The sequence below is a fragment of the Mytilus californianus genome, unplaced genomic scaffold (assembly GCF_021869535.1).
Source record: "Mytilus californianus isolate M0D057914Y unplaced genomic scaffold, xbMytCali1.0.p SCAF_18, whole genome shotgun sequence".
Classification (NCBI taxonomy): Eukaryota; Metazoa; Mollusca; class Bivalvia; order Mytilida; family Mytilidae; genus Mytilus; species Mytilus californianus.
This window is the reverse complement of record NW_026262666.1, coordinates 893,447-915,883: the sequence shown is the minus strand read 5'-3', so window position 1 is coordinate 915,883 and position 22,437 is coordinate 893,447. Positions and strand designations below refer to the sequence as shown.

Here is a 22,437-nt window from a genome sequence, read left to right as displayed (position 1 = left end):
TTTGATTCAATCGGCAAAGCGTAAACATATCATGAAACATAAGCTCTGATAAACTTTTTACCGAATATAAAAACGTATATACAAAACAAATAAAACAAAGCTTCATGCACATATAAAACATACAACAGAATAAAGCCATGCACCAACCAAAACTTCACATTTCTAGCAATCTTATATAATTTTTTTTTAATCTGTTTCGAATTGTAAATAGAACTGTTTGAACAAAAAGAAACCATCAGCAGCTCATGTGGAAAGCGCCTCTATGCATGTCAACAGCGGTAAAAATTTAAAAGTTAAAAAAAATAAGTGCTAGATAACAAAGCAATTCATATAAGCTAAAAAGATTTAGTTAATGAATAAATATGGAAAGAAGTATAATGATAAACTAATTAAACAAACAAACAAAATTAGTTGCAGAGCTGACAATATAATAGCGAAGACTTAGAAATCAAATGCATGCAGAGCATCGACATTTCGAACCATTGTTAGACTGAATCAAGCTTTTGAATTGAGAAATAAAATTGAGAATGGAAATGGGGAATGTGTCAAAGAGACAACAACCCGACCATAGAACAGACAACAGCAGAAGGTCACCAACAGGTCTTCAATGCAGCGAGAAATTCCCACACCCGGAGGCGTCAACTGTTTACCGTCCTGAAATGGTCCGGAAGACTGTTCCACAGTGTAGTTGCAGCATATTTAAACGATTTTTATTAACATAAGTAGATATTTTTACAAGGGAAACATCTAAGACATGTATATCTAAAAGAGTATTTTGTAGATTTATTTTTAGAAGACTGTTCAGACATGAAGGAGCAATACTATTTAAAATCTTAAAAGTTTCTAGAGCCGTAGTCCTGATCATCTGCACACCAGAAGAGTTGACACCTTAGTCTTATCCACAAGTAGTAAATAAGTGGAGTTGTGGTCACCATACACAAACCGGAGTGCTCTTTTTTGCACTTTTTGTGTTATTTTTTTCAGTGCAAAAATGCCAAGCCAAACGGGAAAACTTAAAATTACTCATGATAAAAGTATGAAATATAGTGCGTTTATTTAATTTGGAAAGAAAAGGTCCAACACGTTTCAAAATATTAAGCTGCTGAGATGTCTTTCTACACAAATTATTAATATGTAAATCAAAATTTAACTGGTAGTCAATGTCTATGCCCAACAATTTTACCACAGTTTTGCAAGATTAATTAGAATTTTGGATATGTATCGATGGGCTCTCCTCAAAAGTCTTTTTGCCAACTGCTAACACCTCTGTCAGGTAATTTGTCAGGATAAGCTTGCATTTTATTAAATTTAAAACCAGGCAATCACTTGTTTGGATTCATCTTAATTCTAATGTAGATATCAGCTTGTCAAAATCAGGACTACAGAACGATAATACGTACGTTGTCATCTGCGTAGTTATACCGTGAATGAGCACTGCTTAATAAAATAAAACATATCGTTTATAATAATAAAAACGTTTAAAAAAGAGGTCCAATAATAGAACCCTGTGGCACACCTTTCTGGATATCAGTCTAACTACTTAGTTTGTTGCCAACTTTTCAATTTAAAGAAGCCTGGATAGCAATCTGAACAGTATAATAGTTTTTAATAATGAAATTGAAAAGTCATACACACCTTTGAATTAAAAACGTAGCATAAAGTAATAAGAAATGTATGTTTATGCGATTTCATTGAAATATTCAAAATACAAACAAACACAGTTTGAAATAAACCAAATTTACTTTTATCAATTTTTTAAATCAGCATACTTATTCCAAAGAATAATATTGAATTAACACTTTAGAGCAAATTGCAAAGAACAGTTGTCTCCCCTGTAACAAGCCCACCTTCGACGTCGAAGGGCAGAAGTTCTCATAAATATGAGTGCAATTTACAGGGGAATTGTATCAGTAGCAGACAAATTTGTCCCAGCCAAACTTGCCCCATTTTGGAATCATCCAGCTGGTATGAATGAGAAAAGTGTTTAAGCTTAAGGTCACAGGCACTTGTTTCTTTCAATGGGAAGGTCGACTATCTATGTATAATATATATATATATACATTGATAGTCGACCTACCATTGATAGGAACAAGTGCATATGTTTAAGGTTCATCCTAACCATCTGACTTTCTTTTTTGTGCCTTATATTGAATCCCTTTAGGGATTTCTTTATATTCTTCCTTCCAATTGTCAACTATCTTGAGTGCCATTGTTCTGTTTTGTTGTAATATTATTCCTCTTATATATCTTGTTGAGTATACAACATAAAAGTCCATTTATATTCTCTATTATATATGAACCAAAACACCATATAATCTTCCGAGGAAATAGCAATTAATAATGAAAGAGGAAATTTCCTAAAAGATAAATATTCAAAGATCCCTCTCTACCTCAGTTACAGAAAACCATCAATGTATTTCCAATAACTCAAAAGTTCTTTGAGCAGTTTTCATGAAACATTGGTGACTGGTTTATATCTATTAGAGTAACCTCCCTTTCGTTTTTTATAATTTTATGATACATGTATGACATTGAGTTATGGAACTTTATTCCTTGAAAAAGAGATGGGCGTATCATGCGCTCATTGTGCAGCCATTTATTTATAACTAATTTACACACTACCAGACTGTAAAATTTAACCAATTGAATAGTGCAGTTCCAGTCTCCGTTTACAATTTGAATGAAGCAAGTGTACATTATATCACAATGCCTGTAAAGCAAGTGCATATAAAACATATAAAAATATCTGTTTGCACTTCAAAATTAAGATGGAAGACACTGGCCAGCAAGAATTGTTTTACATCATCTATCTGTCACAGTGAGAATGTATCATTATAAATTACAAGGAATTTGTTGTGTGAACATTGCCTGGACTTTTGAAATTTGTTGAATGAGATTATAAACATAAAGCAGTAAAAAATTATTAACATACCGAACTCCAAGGTAAATTAAAAAAAAAGAGGTTAGTTCACAAAACCTGACAAAATCAAACACTTGACTATATATCCACCAATGGAAGGGACGTAAAACAACTGTCACATGACTTGGTACAGGAATGTATATACAGTTCATTTGTAGTAACTACAGTAACAACTATTTATAAAAATAAGGAGATGTTGTATGATTGCCAATGAGACAACTATCCACCAATGTTCAAATAAAGTGAATGTAAGTAATTATAGGCAACCGTACGGCCTTCAACAATGAGAAAAAACCATACTGTATATAAAAGGCCCTGACATGAAAAATATGAAACATTGAGATAACTAATTTAACATAGTTGACGGTGACAAAATTTTCATTTATTTTGAATGTATAGTTAAAATACAAAAATCATGTTTTTTTAGCCTTTGGTTAACATATAACCTCACTAATTTGAGAAATATATTTGAACAAGGAATTATTTGAATCTGGAATAATTTTGAATTCTGGAAAATTGATAACTATTGCATAAAAATTCTTGTCGATACAGGAAAGATTCTTTAATGATATAAATTAACCAAAAGAAATAAGAGGTACTGTAAAATTTGATTTAAAAGTGATTATTGATCATTGATCAATGTTTCTATGTGAAAACTTTCTATGTTTTCATTGAATACAAAAGAGAAAATTTGATATAATATCATAACAAAACAATAAAATTGCCAAACAGAAGCTGAAATCATATCACATGATTTGAAAAGTTTGGACACAGCACCTAGTAATTCATCCCTCCTCTGCACTGCAGACAGAAAACCTGCAGCACCTAGATATAGATAAACATGATAAAGTAAAATCCATTTAGTCTTTCTGAAAAATAAAATCTTTTTAGGGTTTTTGGGATTTTTTTTTTTTTTTTAAAGTCATCATAATAATTGGTACAGACAAACCTGTGCAGTTTAAACAGTCATGACAGTTTTAAGGTCTTGCATTACCTAGCTAGACATTTTGCTATACAAAAGTTAAATGAATTTTGTGTTTTAGAAATATAAAATCTTTTTTGAATTTTGAGATTCATTTTTTTTTCATTAATCCAGAAGATGGTTTGATAAACCAGCACCTGAAAAGTTTGAAATAATCACAAAAAAATACATCAGAGTTATTGCCCTTTGACAGATCTATAGAATATGTACATTGGTGGGTGACATTGGAAGATATGTTTTTTGGTCTGTTCGTCCATCTCATGATCTGTCCAGTATCTTGTAAAGTTCCAGGTTAAAGAATTCGGTTCTAAAAGGTCACATCAAGTTGAAACTTAATTTCACATGTTCATTATATTGTGAATTATTTAGATATATAGATATAAGAAGATGTGGTATGAGTGCCAATGAGACAACTCTCCACCCAAGTCAAAATTTATAAAAGTAAACCATTATAGGTCAAGGTACCGCCTTCAACACGGAGCATTGGCTCACACCAAACAGCAAGCTATAAAGGGCCCCAAAAAAATTACTAGTGAAAAACCATTTAAACGGAAGAACCAACGGTCTAATCTATATAAAAACGAGAAACGAGAAACACGTATGAACTACATAAACAGACGACAACTACTGTAATCAAATTCCTGACTTAGGACAGGTGCTAACATTTGCAGCGGGATTAAACGTTTTAATGGTACCAAACCTTCTCCCTTTTCTGAAACAATAGTATAACATCACAACATAGAAAAACACACTATAAAATATCAATTGGAAGGCTTAACTCAATCAAAAAACGTAAATTTACACACAATGAACGAATAAATTTGACCTGTGACACCTGAATGCAAATACACAGTTAATAAAAAATTACAAGGGATAAATAAATAAAGTCAAAAGTAAATAAACAGGTTTAAACAAAGTTAAAGTATGATATCACTGTGAAATTTCAAACAATTTGTAGAAAATCATCACTTTTGAAGAAACCTGCATCATATTTGTGGATTTGACTCTGGTTTCATAGACTTATAGTTCACTGAACATAGAAATATCATTTGGTAAAATAAGTACATTCTGAAGTTCAAGTTTTTATACGACCGCAAAAATTAAAAATTTTTTGGTCGTATATTGGTATGACGTTGGCGTCGTCGTCGTCGTCGTCGTCGTCCGGCGTCGTCCGGCGTCGTCCGAAGACACATTGGTTTTCGCACTCTAACTTTAGTTTAAGTGAATGGATCTCCATGAAATTTCACCATAAGGTTCAATACCACAAAAGGAAGGTTGGGATTGATTTTGGGGGTTATGGTACCAACAGTTAAGGAATTAGGGGCCAAAAAGGGGCCAAAAATAAGCATTTTTGTAACTTTCAGACAATAACTTGTGTGTAAGTGTATGGATCTCTCTGACATTGTACCACAAGGTTCCATATCACAAAGGGAAGGCTGTAATTGATTTTGGGGGTAATTGCCTCAACATTTTAGGAATTAGGGGCCAAAAAAGGGGCAAAAAACAAGCATTTTTCTAGTTTCATGACAATAACTTGTGTGTAAGTGTTTGGATATTTCTGAAATTGTACTTCAAGGTTCCATATCACAAAGGGAAAGCTGGAATTGAGTTTGGGGGTAATTGCCCAAAACGTTTAGGAATTGGGGGCCAAAAAGGGGCCAAAAATAAGCATTTTTCTAGTTTCCAGACAATAACTTGTGTTCAAGTGTATGGATCTCTCTGAAATTGTACTGCAAGGTACCATACCACAAAGGGAAGGCTGGGATTGAGTTTGGGGGTGATGAATCATAAGGGGGTTCAAAAAATTTGGGGGGGGATTTTTTTTTTTTTTTTTTTTCTTTTTTTCCTTTTTTTTTTCTTTTAAAATTTTCCATTTTAAGTTGGTTATTTCTGATTTATATTTAAAAGCAAATAATAATGATATGGTAGGAGATACACACCAAACAGGATGTGTAAATTATTATATAATAAGTATTGTGCAATAGCAAGAAATTTTCAATTGCACAGTATTGCACAATAGCAAGAAATCTTCAATTGCACAGTATTGCGCAATAGCAAGAAATCTTCAATTTAACAGTATTGCGCAATAGCAAGAAATATCCAATAGCACAATATTGCGCAATAGCAAGAAATTGTCATTTGTACAGTATTGCGCAATAGCAAGAAATATTCAATTGCACAGTATTGTGCAAAAGAAGATACTTCGTATAAATTGCTTATTTCTTGATCAATTTCAATGGGGTTTTATTCTTGAATTCTTGGGGTTCATTAATATGCTGAATCTAACCGTGTATTAAGTTTTTGGATTTTGGGCCCCGTTTTTAAATTGGTCCACATTGAGGTCCAAAGGGTCCAAAATTAAACTTTGTTTGATTTCATCAAAAATTGAATTATTGGGGTTCTTTGATATGCCGAATCTAACCGTGTATTTAGATTTTTAATTTTGGGTCCCGTTTTTTGAATTTGTCTACATTAAGGTCCAAAGGGTCCAAAATTAAACTTAGTTTGATTTTAACAAAAATTGAATTCTTAGGGTTCTTTGATATGCTGAATCTAAACATGTGTTTAGATTTTTGATTATGGGCCCAGTTTTCAAGTTGGTCCAAGTTGGGGTCCAAAATTAAACTTTGTTTGATTTCAACAAAAATTGAATATATGGGGTTCTTTGATATGCTGAATCTAAACATGTATTTAGATTTTAGATTTTTGGCCCAGTTTTCAAGTTGGTCCAAATTGGGGTCCAAAATTAAACTTTGTTTGATTTCAACAAAAAATGAATATATGGGGTTCTTTGATATGCTGAATCTTACCATGTATTTAGATTTTTTATTTGTGGGCCCGCTATCAAATTGGTTCATATTGAGGTCAAAAGGGTCCAAAATTAAACTTTGTTTGATTTCATCAAAAATTGAATTATTGGGGTTCTTTGATATGCCAAATCTAACCGTATATTTAGATTTTTAATTTTGGGTCCTGTTTTTTAAATTGGTCTACATTAAGGTCCAAAGGGTCCAAAATTAAACTTAGTTTGATTTTCACAAAAAATGAATTTTTGGGGTTCTTTGATATGCTGAATCTAAACATGTGTTTAGATTTTTGATTATGGGACCAGTTTTCAAGTTGGTCAAAGTTGGGGTCCAAAATTAAACTTTGTTTGATTTCAACAAAAATTGAATATATGGGGTTCTTTGATATGCTGAATCTAAACATGTATTTAGATTTTAGATTTTTGGCCCAGTTTTCAAGTTGGTCCAAATTGGGGTCCAAAATTAAACTTTGTTTGATTTCAACAAAAATTGAATATATGGGGTTCTTTGATATGCTGAATCTTACCATGTATTTAGATTTTTTATTTGTGGGCCCGCTATCAAATTGGTTCATATTGAGGTCAAAAGGGTCCAAAATTAAACTTTGTTTGATTTCATCAAAAATTGAATTATTGGGGTTCTTTGATATGCCAAATCTAACTGTGTTTTTAGATTTTTAATTTTGGGTCCCGTTTTTTAAATTTGTCTACATTAAGGTCCAAAGGGTCCAAAATTAAACTTAGTTTGATTTTAACAAAAATTGAATTCTTCGGGTACTTTGATATGCTGAATCTAAACATGTGTTTAGATTTTTGATTATGGGACCAGTTTTCAAGTTTGTCCAAGTTGGGGTCCAAAATTAAACTTTGTTTGATTTCAACAAAAATTGAATATATGGGGTTCTTTGATATGCTGAATCTAACCATGTATTTTGATTTGGACATTGAACCATAATAGGTAAATTAAAAAAATTGAAGTTCTTAGACCACATTCTTTCTGTGTCAGAAACCTATGCTGTGTCAAATATTTAATCACAATCCAAATTCAGAGCTGTATCAAGCTTGAATGTTGTGTCCATACTTGCCCCAACTGTTCAGGGTTCGACCTCTGCGGTCGTATCAAGCTGCGCCCAGCGAAGCATTTTATTTATGAAGGTAGTATACAATGAAGTTGTGGTCATATCAACTTTAAACTTTGTACACATGTTTATTATGAATTGAACTTTTAAAATTGTATGCTAAATTGAAATTACCCAAACTTCACAGTTCACTTAACATGGACATATGATAGTAAGAGCAGGGCATAATATTCTATGGAAACATATTCTTGTTTATCATATATATTCTTAATTCTACAATGTGTTCTAGATCCAACCACTCATAGAAATTTTTAATGATGTAAAATAATGATATTTGAAAGTACCTTCAACATGTCCAAAGACCCCAGATATCTTTTTCTGGAACTGTCTTGAATTTTTTCAGCTTTAATGATTTGCATATATTGTAGCATAAATGTATTATACATGCAAAATTTGTTCTTTCTTGTTATAACTACAACTACCATGCATAACTTTTTTCTTTTTCTTTTTTAGGTCCCAAGACTATATTTTTCTGGGCTCCGTCTTTTAAATGGGTAAGTTGACTGATCTATTATTTAGAAAATCAGATACAGATAAAAATAACCAAATACAAATTACAACACAGAGCCAAAAGGGTGTTTCAATCTGCAACTCAATAAAATAAATTTAGAGGGTATTTGCTTATTTGGCCCTGAAATTAAAAATTACTGTTCTGGAGTTATTCCCCTGTATTTATATAAGCTTTTGGGCTAGCCAAGAGAATATATGATACAGACATAAAGAAACCTTTCCAAATGCATGTATATACATGTACATGCCATATAATATGTAATGACTGAATGGCATTAGGCAATGAATTGCTTTTGGAGGTTTCTAATGTCTGGTGTAAAATAAAAAAATGCAATTAGGACTAAGAATAATTTCAGTAACAATACTATTTATAACCAGTCAGGGTATAACTCTATAGGGTTATTACAGAAAATATCTTGCATGTGTTATTACAGATACTTTCATGAGTTGTCTACTCTTTAATCCTTAAATTTTCTAAATCTGTAATAACATATGTTTGTTATTTGTAAAAAAATCCGTAAGGGTTCCACGGAACCCAGTGTCTCGCCTACTTTTGCTGTTAATCGCAGTCTCAACAAAAATGAGGAATATTTTTGGATATTATCTTATGATCATAAACAAGCTTCTGTCCAAGTTTGGTAGAAATCCAGGATAGTTTAAGAAAGTTATTAAAGTTTCAAAAACTTTAACCACAGAGTGAATATTTGTGGACGCCGCCAACGATGACAACGACGTCAAGGAAATGTAGGATCACTATGTCTCGCTTTTTCAACAAAAGTCGAAGGCTCCACAATAAATCATAAATATTTTAATTTTTAGTGGGCTCTAGGGAACTCTTGAAAGTTTGCGCAGAAACTAAATGCATAGCCTTGATAACTTACTTTGGAATTAAATTAATAGTAATACAATTTTCATCAACCATGGTAAGTCAATGAGACAAGGCTTTTAAGGGATAAACTTAGCTGTAATAACAAGGCTTAGTTATTAAAGGCATGTAACTTATTATATGAGACACTTGGGAATTACTGGGAAGCTTGCGCAGAACCTCATTACATGCTCTGATCATTATTTCTTAAAATGAATAAAAATACATTGTAATTAAGCATGATGTATGTCTTAGCAAATGCTTTGGAAAGTTGTAGAGAAGCTGTAATAACACCGTTTAGTTATTACAGGCATATTTTTTCTGTAATAACATAGGTGTACTATGCATGATTGGCAAACTATGAACTGTCATATCTTTCTATAGTCTGATAGTTAAGTAAACACAAAGACAATAGTAATATCAATAGAACTTGTATGCATTTTAACAAAACTAATGATGTATATTGTCCCCTTGAAACATGTAACATACATATGTTATCACAGTTCTCTGATTTTTTAGTCCACAATAACAAATGTATGTTATTTTTCTCTTATAACCCTATAGAGTTATATCCTTGACTGATAACAATATACTAAAGATTTACCCCAGGAATAGATTACCTAAGCTGTTATTGGAAAAAACTTTCAGAATTATGGGTCTTGAATGCTCTATAACTTTATACTTTATTTGGCCTTTTATCTTGTTTTATTCCAGTATAATCCCTGGTGAGTCTTTTCTAGACAGAACGTGCATCTGACATAGAAAGTTTGAAGCCTGGTATCTTTGATGAGTTTATTTATGCACACTAAAACAATTGTCTACTGAAGCTTGGTTTAAACAGATATCAGTTAAAATGGAGCTCGAGTTGTTTGAAAAATAAACTAAGTTATCTCTATCTTTTGATGTATAATTTTATAGGATTTAGTTATTGCTGGCATTGCAGACATTGCCCGCCCTGCTGAGAAACTTAGTGTATCTTTTGATGTATATTTTGCAGGGTTTAGTTATTGCTGGCATTGCAGACATTGCCTGCCCTGCTGAGAAACTTAGTGTATCTTTTGATGTATATTTTGCAGGGTTTAGTTATTGCTGGCATTGCAGACATTGCCCGCCCTGCTGAGAAACTTAGTGTATCTTTTGATGTATATTTTGCAGGGTTTAGTTATTGCTGGCATTGCAGACATTGCCCGCCCTGCTGAGAAACTTAGTGTATCTTTTGATGTATATTTTGCAGGGTTTAGTTATTGGTGGCATTGCAGACATTGCCCGCCCTGCTGAGAAACTTAGTGTATCTTTTGATGTATATTTTGCAGGGTTTAGTTATTGCTGGCATTGCAGATATTGCCCGCCCTGCTGAGAAACTTAGTGTATCTTTTGATGTATATTTTGCAGGGTTTAGTTATTGCTGGCATTGCAGACATTGCCCGCCCTGCTGAGAAACTTAGTGTATCTTTTGATGTATATTTTGCAGGGTTTAGTTATTGCTGGCATTGCAGACATTGCCCGCCCTGCTGAGAAACTTAGTGCGCCACAGTCAACAGCCTTAGCAGCAACAGGTAAAACATTATTTTAGGGTAACAGTCTCATTGTTGGTAAAGTGTGGATTACATGATAATAAGCAGATATAAGGTTTTTTTTTTTTAAGAACATCAATAGTTTTTCAAAGTGCTTTAAGAAAAATGAGAAAGCAAAGGAAAACAAAATTGAAAAGGCAGATAAATGTTGACAAATTCCAAGAAAATGGGTAATGATTTTTTTTTTTATCTTTGCTAGAATTATGGGACTTTCAACGTTTTTAGTACAATGAAACCATGTGGACACTACTGTTCTGAGACTTTGCCCAAAAGCTGTCATGCTTGGTAGAATTCTTTTTCATCAATTAAAATTGACATGACTATACTATTATATAAGATTTTGACCAATTTTGCAAGGGTAATGGGACTTGGACCATTTTTGTCCTGCTGATGAATAATCCCTTGCAAACATTATCTCTGTAAACTCAGAACACATTACTGCAATTTTTATTTAACAATGCTTGCATGAGTAACGGGACTTTGACCATTTTTTGGCTTTTTGAGACTTTTTGCCTGAAAGGTTTAATACTTAGAAGGATTTTTTTTTAAAAATGAAGCTCCCATACTTTGTGAGATTATCATCATGTGACGTTGACCTGGATGTTCTGGCATTTTGATTGGACAATTTTTGTGGTAGAAATATGTCTTTCACCGTTTTGTAGGATAAGAAAATTATGTTACCTCTTGTATTCTTCCTACTCTCTAGAATCATTTTACAGTGTGTCCTTTCTTAAATTGAAATATTAAATGAATATGCTTCAAAAATGAAAATTCTTCATATTTTGACAATAGAATAGTCAGATTATCATGATTATGGAAAGGAAAATTACCCATTGCCCACCTACAGTTATTCATCTTCATTAGTCCCTAAATTCTTAAAAGGAAAATGGAAATGGCAATTATATGGGCATTACAATGTATCACAAAAAAAACCTCAACTGAGTCTGCGATGATAATGTTGTGAACAAAAAAAAAGGGCTAATCAATAAATGTATGAAGGTGATTAGTTTATAAAATGTTATTAAAACTAAATTCAAACTTGCAGACATTATTTCTCTACATTAACTTATTTGAGTTTTATATTTCACACAATTTTTAAGGTAGATTAAGTGTATACCGCCATCTTGGATTGTAAAATAGCAGTACACAATCGGTCTAGTTCTTTGGTTAAATCTGCAAATTTTGAGACAGATTGGCTGTGTAAGACTGTTTATTTGAATCTAGTAAACTAAGTGATTTATTGCATTAATTATTCTGTTTTAACAAATATCTGTATTTGTGTTTGTTCGAATCAATTTTTCAACTTGGCCATTTAAGGGAAGATAACCCTAATAGTAAATTTTTTTTGTAAAGGAATGATAAAGAAATTTTTCCTTGCCAAGTTGAACAATATTTTTGTTAAAGGTTTTCTTTGGGCAAGATGGTCTTTGGTGATAATTCCTTTAGATTGATTACACTTTGTGTTAAACCCTGACAGCTAGAACAATATTTTAATAAAGGTTTTCTCTTGGCAAGATGGCCATTGATAATTGTTCTTACAATTTACAAGATTTTGGTGTTAAATCCTGCCAGTTTGAACAATAATTTTATTAAAGGTTTTATTTGGGCAAGATGGTCATTGATATAATTCTTCTTGTATAAAACCCTGGCTGTTTGAATAATATTTTTATTAAAGGTTTTATTTGGGCAAGATGGTCATTGATATAATTCTTCTTGTATAAAACCCTGGCTGTTTGAACAATATTTTATTAAAGGTTTTATTTGGGCAAGATGTCCAGTCATTAATATAATTCTTCTTGTATAAAACCCTGGCTGTTTGAACAATATTTTTATTAAAGGTTTTATTTGGGCAAGATGGTCATTGATAATTATTCCACGAATATGGCCTTACTTTGTGTGTAACATATTTGTTGGGTGTACTGGACTGTTTCAGATGGCCAGAATTTTCAAGTAAGTCTTGTATAATTGTGAATATTATGCCTTGTTGCAGGAGCACAGCATAAATAACCAGATATCATTAAACTTATCTAATCCAAACAGCTCTGCTTGACAAACAAAACATAGAAATAGGTATAATGTTCTAATTAAAGTTACTAATCAGAATATAATTTTTTTTTGGTTCTTACCCTCAATGGAGGATAATGTTTTTCCATTGGTTGAATATTTATTAAATTGAAAATCATGAGCTAATCAAAGCATTTTGTTAAATAATACCCATTATGCTTAAGATTTGGAAAAAAATGAATGATTCAGAAAATACTGTATTGACTTTAGCATGTTTAGGGAGCTACCATTTGATTTTTATGGGGGGCTAGGATGAAATTTGAAAAAAATAGGCAGGACAGGAGTTTTGAGTAAAAAAAAGGCAGGATGAGACACTTGCAGGATGACAATTTAGGTAAAAAAAAGTTTGGATAAACTTTAAAAAAAAAAGGCAGGACCGAATAGAGTGAAAAATAAAAAGGCAGGACAGAGATTACAGTTAAAAAAAATGCAGGACAAAATTTTTCATCCTAGCCCCCCCATAAAAATCAAATGGTAGCTCCCTTATAAGCATGTCCCTTATATACCTGTTTTTGAAATAGGGATTTTCTAGAATTCTGTCATGTTGAGCAATAATAAGTAAAATAACAAAAATACCGAACTCCAAGGAAAATTCAAAACGGATAATCCTTTATCAAATGGCAAAATCAAAAACGCAAACACATGAAACGAATGGAAAATAACTGTCATATTCAATAATTTTATTGTTATTTAAGGTTTTATATGGGCACGATGGTGTTTGATTATAACACCACGAATATGGGCACTCAGTCTGTGCAATGTATTTGTTGGTTGTACCGGATTCGTTCAGTTGTATAGAATTCATAAGTAAGTCTTACTGCGCCATGCTTCTTTGCACTAGAACCACATATATAACCAGACACGAAAAGTTTGTCTAATCCAAACGGACATTGTTTAAAATCATTTAATAGATACCCATCCTTTTGTGTAGAATGGGGATGCCATAATATTAGTTTTATCTTGATTTTAGAAAGGCAATATATATTGAACAAGGGAGAATTGACTCTCTTTATAAAATAGCTACTGACTAGACAAGTTTTTTGGAAAAGGTTAATAATTGTTTCTTGACGTTTCATCCTTTTTGAATATATGAAAAATTGTTGGCTTTAATTCTGAAATGTTTCCTATTGGTTGGTCGCAAATTTTGCCAATGATGTACTATTTTCTTTTTTCATTGACACTAAAAAAACATAAAAAAATTCTTATTTTTTGGGGCATGCATCTTAATTCATCCCTGTCTTAATCTGCCCTTTGAAGATTAAGCTAGTTTTTCCCGTCCATCAGGTGGTTTAAAGGTTTTCAAAATAACAGTATTAAGGATATTCACTGCTCTGTTTCAAAATAACAAGCTTTTTAAAAGTCTGTTATAAATTGATAGTATATAAATAATGGAACTTAAAAAAACAGAAAAAAATGAAGGGTCTGTGTCCTTGTTTTCAAGATATAAGCCATTGAAAATTTGGTGGGAAATGATTCTCTCTAGATTTTTTTACATTGAACATTGGCACCCTGTTTTCTTTCAAAAACTATGAAAAATAACAAGAACTTTTTAAGATTTTCAAAAATGATTTTTAAAACTATATGTAATAAAATTATGGAAAAAAAGTAGGGATTACAAAAACTAGATGAGCAAACATACATACATGTTACTTTGAAAATGATGTTACTATCCATAGAGGTAATTTTAGGATTTCTTTCACTATAGAATGATACCAATCCATAGATGATATTTGGAAATGCATACCCTGTATACTTTTTTGGTTGGGAAATATGTCTACATTTTTCATATAAATGTATGATACAAAATATTGTTTAATATATGAAAAATATATGAGAAATAAGAAGAATTTTAAAATATTGTACCTGAAGCGAATTTGAGATGTAAGTTTTCAAAATTTTTGATAAATTTATTGGTTTCTGGGCAAATTTTTATACGACTGCAAAAAAATTTTGCGGTCGTATATTGGTATGACGTTGGCGTCGTCGGCGTCGCTGTTGTCAGCCGGCTGGTTTTCGCACTCTAACTTTAGTTTAAGTGAGTGGATCTCTATGAAATTTTACCATAAGGTTCAATACCACAAAAGGAAGGTGGGGATTGATTTTGGGGGTTATGGTACCAACAGTAAAGGAATTAGGGGCCAAAAATAAGCATTTTTGTAACTTCCAGACATAACTTGTGTGTTAGTGTATGGATCTCTCTGACATTGTACCACAAGGTTTCATATCACAAAGGGAATGCTGGGATTGATTTTGGGGGTAATTGCCTCCAAATTTTAGGAATTAGGGGCCAAAAAGGGGCAAAAAACAAGCATTTTTCTGGTTTCATGACAATAACTTGTGTGTTAGTGTATGGATCTCTCTGACATTGTACCACAAGGTTCCATATCTCAAAGGGAATGCTGGGATTGATTTTGGGGGTAATTGCCTCCAAATTTTAGGAATTAGGGGCCACAAAGGGGCAAAAAACAAGCATTTTTCTGGTTTCATGACAATAACTTGTGTGTAAGTGTATGCATCTTTATGAAATTGTACTACAAGGTTCCATATCACAAAGGGAAAGCTGGAATTGAGTTTGGGGGTAATTGCCCAAAACTGTTTAGGAATAAGGGGCCAAAAATAAGCATTTTTCTTGTTTCCAGACAATTACTTGTGTTCAAGTGTATGGATCTCTCTGAAATTGTACTGCAAGGTACCATACCACAAAGTGAAGGCTAGGATTGATTTTGGGGGTAATTGCCTCAAAATATTGAAATTAGGGGCCATAAAGGGGCAAAAAAAACCAAGCATTTTTTCAGCTTCAGGACAATAACTTGTGTGTAAGTGTATGGATCTTTGTGAAATTGTACTACAAGGTTCCATATCACAAAGGGAAAGCTGGGTTTGAGTTTGGGGGTAATTGCCCTAAACGTTTAGGAATTTGGGGCCGAAAATGGGAAAAAAAACAAGCATTTTTCTAGTTTCCAGACAATAACTTGTGTTCAAGTGTATTGATCTCTCTGAAATTGTACTGCAAGGTACCATACCACAAAGGGAAGGCTGGGATTGAGTTTGGGGGTGATGAATCATTAGGGGGTTCCAAAAATTTGGGGGGGGATTTTTTTTTCCTTTTTTTCTTTAAAATTTTCCATTTTAAATTGGTTATTTCTTATTTATATATAAAAGCAAATAATAATGATATGGTTTGAATAGGTAAATTGAATTTTTTTAAGTTCTTAGACCACATTCATTCTGTGTCAGAAACCTATGCTGTGTCAAATATTTAATTACAATCCAAATTCAGTGCTGTATCAAGCTTGAATGTTGTGTCCATACTTGCCCCAACTGTTCAGGGTTTGACCTCTGCGGTCGTATCAAGCTGCGCCCCAGCAGAGCATTTTATTTTAATTAAAATTGAGAATGGAATTGAATGTTTTAGGAAAATGAAAGGGTTAAAAATATTAAGCTTACATGTAAGATGAAAACATGAATAAAAAACTGGATATAAAAAAATCTATCAATGATTGAAGAATATTAGAAATGTTCGGTAATTGTACCTCACATCAAATTCCTAATATTAAATTAATTTGGATCTTGTCTTTTTGATAAGTTCTGCCTTTTTACTAGTGCTTAATGAGTAAAAATAAAAATAAAAATTAATCATCTATTTAAGCCTTGCAAAATAACAATTTTATTCATGCCTTCAAATAAGTAGACCATACTAGTTTTTGTCTCGTCGCAGTATTTTGTCACAGTATGCAAGACATAGGTATTACTATCCGGTGGCAGCGTAAACTATTTGTATAAAACTTTATATTTCAGAAGGTAGAAGACCTGGATGCTTCATACCTTGTATGCAGATACCTTATGTTACGAAGTTTCCGTCAGTCATATGCCCATTGTTCTTGACCTCATTTTCATGGTTCAGTGACTGCTTGAAAAAAAATTAGTTTTTTTGTCATGTGAATTTCTCACTTATTATGAGTAATAGGATAACTATATTTGGTATATGGGTTCCTTGCAACGTCTACAAGTCCATCGGACAGGGTTAACCTGACCTCGACCTCAATTCATAGATCAGTGATCAAGGTTAAAGTTACGTGATTAGGTCCATTTCTCATTAACTACCAGCAGGTCAACTATATGTGGTGTATGGAATGATTTTATGGGGTACATGTCAGACTGGCAGGTTTCATCTGTCCTTGACCTCATTTTCATGGTTCATTGGTCATTGTTAATTTTGTGTTTTGGTCTGTTTTTCAAGTGCTGTAAGCAACAGGTCAAATAGATTTGGTGTATGGAATGATTGCAATGTGTACATGTCTGTCTAGCTGGTGTCATCTGACCTTGACCTCATTTTAATGGTTCATTGGTCAAAGTAAAGTTTTTTTGTTTTGGTCTGTTTTTCAAGTACTATAAGCAATCTGTCAACTATATTTGGTTTATGATATGATTGTAAGGTGTACATGTCTGTCTAGCCAGTGTCATCTGACCTTGACCTCATTTTCATGGTTCATTGGTCAATGTTAAGTTTTTGTGTTTTGGTCTGTTTTTCAAATACTAATAGCAATAGGTCAACTTTAATTGGTGTATGGAATGATTGTAAGGTGTACATGTCTGTCTAGCCAGTATCATCTGATCTTGACCTCATTTCCATGGTTCATTGGTAAACATTAAGTTTTTGTGTTTTGGTCTGTTATCATAAGCAATGGGTCAACTATATTTGGTGTATGAAATAATTGTAAGGTGTACATGTCTGTTTGACAGTTTTTATCTGACCTTGACCTCATTGTCATGGATCTTTAAAAATGTTAAGTTTATGTGATACTTGTAGTGAAACCTTTATCTTTAAGACTTTCAACATAAAATTAATGGTCAGTAAAACAGGCAAGACATTTCAGCGTGTGCACTGTTGTATTTATTTATCATCCCACACCTCCCCCTCTTTTTATATCAAACACTTGTATTTCTGAACCATTGACTTCAGTAATGAACAAGGCTTTACAGTGATTGTTTACATGGTAAGCATACAGCTTGTTGTTGGATTAGATAAGGTTTAGAGGCTAGTCATTTCAGAATGAAGAAGTCACCAGGACTAATGAACCATTTCAGAATGAAGAAGTCACCAGGACTAATGCATCATTTCAATTTTATTTCTACAGGTATCATATGGGCCCGTTACTCAACGGTTGTTATACCTAAGAACTGGAATCTCTTCACAGTAAATATATTTGTAGGGGCCACAGGCCTCTATCAGATATCTAGAATCGTCAAGTAAGTTAAGGAATACACTGAATACAATCTGATAAAATACTGATTCTTTATCCATACTTTGCTAACAAGGATATGAGAATGCTCCATTCTACTTTCTGTTTGAAAGACCTTTTGGGATTCTCTGGTTTTGTCCTAATAACAAACACCTTGAAATATTTGAAGGTAGGAAATTCATTGGCTTATGTAATAATTACCAGAATGGAATGTAGAACAGAGCGTTGTCCTAACCTTGTAAGAGAAGCATGGACACATGATCTTTATTTTAATCAGATTGCACTGCGTATAACATGTCCATCAGAGTTTTGAAACTCATCTTCATATATCAATCTTTTCAATTTTTTTTTTATTGTATAACAGCATATCATTTAATGATAGATACATCTTTACGTAACGGGGGTCAAAATCAGTGATTTTTCTAGTGTTCGTCATTTATGTCAATTACGAAACGGTTTTCAAAATGATAAAAGTTTTTCAATTTAATTTCGTCACTTAAAAATTTTGCTCAACAGTGACTTAAGCCTTTAAAAACCCTGGTCAAGGTATAGTCCTCTTTTTTTTGCCTGTTTTTTTACAGAGGTTAGTTGATATTAATCAGCATATGAAAAATCTTTGGTTATGAAGTTTAAGTCTGGATTTTATTTCAGACTTTATAAAAATACAAAAATATTCTGAATTTCTAAAAATCAGTTAATTTGTCTGAAAAACACAGCCTCTGCAGTCAAGTTTAGGGAATATGTCCCATACTATAAACTACAACTTAGGAAAATAAAGACACTTATCAATTACTAACTTTAAGTAGAATTCATAGCCAGTGCTCTAAGTTTCCTAGGCCTTAATTTTGTTCAAATCCGGATGGTTTTTTTTCAAATTTCTCCCAAAAAATCTATATATTTTTGGCTTATTTATGATGTAAAAATCAATGCTTTGAAATAAAACTGGACAAAAAAGTTCTTTTAAACTTTCTAACATGTCTGTTTGTCAACTTAAAACTTTTTTTATCTTGAAACATTGAACTTACTGTAATAATAGTCGGCAAATATGGCCATTTCCAAACTTACTCCTTTATGTAATATTTTAATTTTTCCAAAATATAGGGCATGATTAGAACTTACATTTTTTGCTATTTAGATTGTAATTTATTTATAAGCTACATTTTCTGATCTAGCATATTCTTAATCTCAAATTATCTCTTATTTTCCTCTATTGATTTAAAATTGTATTCATTGATGCACCAAATCATTTCTGAATTTACAATTTTTTTTTTCTAAAATGAATTGATTTAAAGACTCTACTTGGATATGTTGTATACTATTTTGTTTTATTTTAGCTTTGAATATTTACAGATTGCTTCATACTGTTTTCATTTAAAAAGCTTGCACACCTTTTGCTTGAAGTATTAATAAGGAATGTGAAATGGCTTAATGTTTTGCTACTAACAGTGATTTTCAGGTAGAGGTGATGGCTAATTTTTTACTGACCTTGATATTGCACAGATTTAGACTGTTAGCACAAAGATGGTTGATGATTTTTTAATGCCACTAATTGAAGGTTTTCAAGATCTGTTATGTTCAGTTCAATAATGTTACTATGAACAATCAAAGTTGTAAGGTAATTCAGAGAAAAAAACTTTCTATCATTTAATTTTGTAATTACATCTTTTTTTTGTGTAATAAAATGAATGTATACCATAGTCAATTATTTATTACATAACTACTACACAACCTACAGAGGTATTAGAAACTAACAAATTGTGTATTGTATGTATTGTGTAGTGATTTCAGCATAATCAACCTTTTTTCCATGAATTAAAGAAAATCAAAACAGTGAATAAAATAGATTTAGTTTACAGACATGTTAATGTATCTTGTTCTGTTATCAACATGACACAATTTTTCAAAATCAGACTTATTGTAGTAGAAATAAATAATCTGGAACATATTAAAAGAGTATTTGTCCTTAGGAGATATTCATTTTGTTTACTTATCTATTTTTTGTGGGGAGAAGATATTCATTTTTATACGACCGCAAACAAATTTTTGTGGTCGTATATTGGTATGACGTCGGCGTCGTCGTCGTCCGAAGACACATTAGTTTTCGCACTCTAACTTTAGTTTAAGTTAATGGATCTCAATGAAATTTTACCATAAGGTTCAAGACCACAAAAGGAAGGTGGGGATTGATTTTGGGGGTTATGGTACCAACAGTTAAGGAATTAGGGGCCAAAAAGGGGCCAAATATAAGCATTTTTGTAATTCCCTCAAAATTTTAGGAATTAGGGGCCATAAAAGGGCAAAAAAACAAGCATTTTTCTAGTTTCCAGACAATAACTTGTGTGTAAGTGTATGGATCTTTATGAAATTGTACTGCAAGGTTCCATATCACAAAGGGAAAGTTGGGTTTGAGTTTGGGGGTAATTGCCCTAAACGTTTAGGAATTTGGGGCCAAAAAGGGGCCAAAAAACAAGCATTTTTCTAGTTTCCAGACAATAACTTGTGTTCAAGTGTATGGATCTCTCTGAAATTGTACTGCAAGGTACCATACCACAAAGGGAAGGCTGGGATTGAGTTTGGGGGTGATGAATCATAAGGGGGTTCAATTAATTTTTTTGGGGGGGGGGGATTTTTTTTTCATTTTTTTTCTTTAAAATTTACCATTTTAAATTGGTTATTTTTCTTATTTATATATAAAAGCAAATAATAATGATATGGTTTGAATAGGTAAATTAAAAATTTTTAAGTTCTTAGACCACTTTCATTCTGTGTCAGAAACCTATGCTGTGTCAAATATTTAATTACAATCCAAATTCAGTGCTGTATCAAGCTTGAATGTTGTGTCCATACTTGCCCCAACTGTTCAGGGTTCGACCTCTGCGGTCGTATCAAGCTGCGCCCCAGCGGAGCATTTTATATTTATTCATTTGTTTTTTGAAGGGAGGGGTAATGATTGTACAGTACTGTGATTCTGTTATTGTAAAGGAGTCTTTATATATTATGATAAATGATTGTTTAACATCCAGTGTCAACTGTCAAGTTAAATGCGAAGCTGTGGTAAATATGAAATATTATAATCCTTGCTAAGTAAAGACCAACATGCTGAGCAGGATTATTATTTTTTTATTAGAATGTTTTGATAATTACTAATTGTTTTACATATATTTCAGCCATAGAAGATCATTAGCAGCACAAGCAGCAGAAGTAGAAAAATGATGAACTGAAGATGTAATAGCAAATGTGATTTTCTGACTGTGTTTGTGTGATAGAGAGAATAATATTTTTACTGGGTTATTTCCCTTGGCAAAGTGTAACAAGTGATCTCCCTTGTCAATGTCACCATGTCTTTACTTCAACTTGTTCAGAAACGAGAGGAAAGATGATCCTAACTGAGTTATTTCCCTTAGTAAAGTGTAAATGAATTATCTCCCTTGTCAAATCTCTGAAATCAATTTTATCTTCAATTGAAAGCAAGGTTTTCTTTAAAAAAAAATCCCTGCTTTGATGTAACTTCTCACTCTTTTACAACTCATTATTTTTAAACTTGCAAATCAAAAATTCACATAATTAGATTTTAAATCTTGTTTTTATTTCTACATTTAAGAGTAAAGCTGTACATTGAAGAAATATTTTAAGTTTATATGAAGGTTTATTTGGATGTTATGTTTGCGTTTGTGTGCATGGTTTTTATGTTTCAACACCGGTAATTTCCAATTCACCAGATATTGCTGTTTACACATGTCATAAAGCCTTTAATTTTATTTGGGTTTACTGTTTCATCAACGGACATAGCACAGGATTTCAGTTTATTGTACTAGATACTAGTGTGGTGTACTGTGAATTGTGACATCATCTCCTTTATAATTCTGCCATCATATGAAATTCTATGAAATTCTATCACATTACAAACTTAATGATCCATTTAGTGTAATTAATTTATCTCCTGTTGACAGCAATATATGGTGTATAAAGATATTTTTAGACTAAGCAAGCTCAGAGTTTCATATCAGCAGAACTGTTAAATACATTATGTTATATATTAATCAGTTTTTTTATTGTATAGTTAAATACTAAATAAAAAAGACAAGTTTTCTTATCGTTGTTGATAACTTAGTTTTTTTTGTACAAAATGTAAAAATACTTGCCTGCAAAGTTGCAAGATACAAACATTTATTGGTATTACAGATAATAAACATGGTCATAAAATGTTTCGGTTTTAAGATGCAACAAAAAGAACATGCGATACACCATTAGAATATCAGTATTCAATTCCATTATATTTTATTCTTATCAGTACACATAATTTGTTAATATTTCTAAGAGGGAAATTGTGGTAT

General features: G+C 32.1%; 1 protein-coding gene across 4 annotated transcripts; it reads left to right on the top strand.

The window, feature by feature from the left end:
* Positions 1–1,810: 1,810 nt before the first annotated feature.
* On the top strand, positions 1,811–22,196 carry LOC127726546 (uncharacterized). 4 transcript variants are annotated; one of them, XM_052233939.1, is made up of 5 exons: positions 1,811–1,965; positions 8,301–8,341; positions 10,694–10,778; positions 17,999–18,110; positions 21,271–22,196. In XM_052233939.1, the coding sequence occupies exons 1-5, from the start codon at positions 1,881–1,883 to the stop codon at positions 21,314–21,316; spliced, it is 369 nt and encodes a 122-aa protein (XP_052089899.1). In that variant the 5' UTR covers positions 1,811–1,880; the 3' UTR covers positions 21,317–22,196. The 4 variants fall into 4 exon arrangements, with proteins under 4 accessions (XP_052089899.1, XP_052089900.1, XP_052089898.1 ...); XM_052233940.1 differs by lacking the exon at positions 17,999–18,110 and adding an exon at positions 12,635–12,746; XM_052233938.1 differs by lacking the exons at positions 17,999–18,110; positions 21,271–22,196 and adding exons at positions 12,635–12,746; positions 13,556–13,673.
* Positions 22,197–22,437: the final 241 nt, after the last annotated feature.

What these genes read in the sequence shown, in the direction of transcription:
- LOC127726546 (XM_052233938.1), top strand. Translation starts at nt 1,881, where the DNA reads ATGAGTGCAATTTACAGGGGAATTGTATCAGTAGCAGACAAATTTGTC. An exon ending in GGGCTCCGTCTTTTAAATGG is followed by an intron (nt 8,342 to 10,693) that starts GTAAGTTGACTG and finishes TATATTTTGCAG; the next exon opens with GGTTTAGTTATTGCTGGCAT. An exon ending in AACAGCCTTAGCAGCAACAG is followed by an intron (nt 10,779 to 12,634) that starts GTAAAACATTAT and finishes TTTTTATTAAAG; the next exon opens with GTTTTATTTGGGCAAGATGG.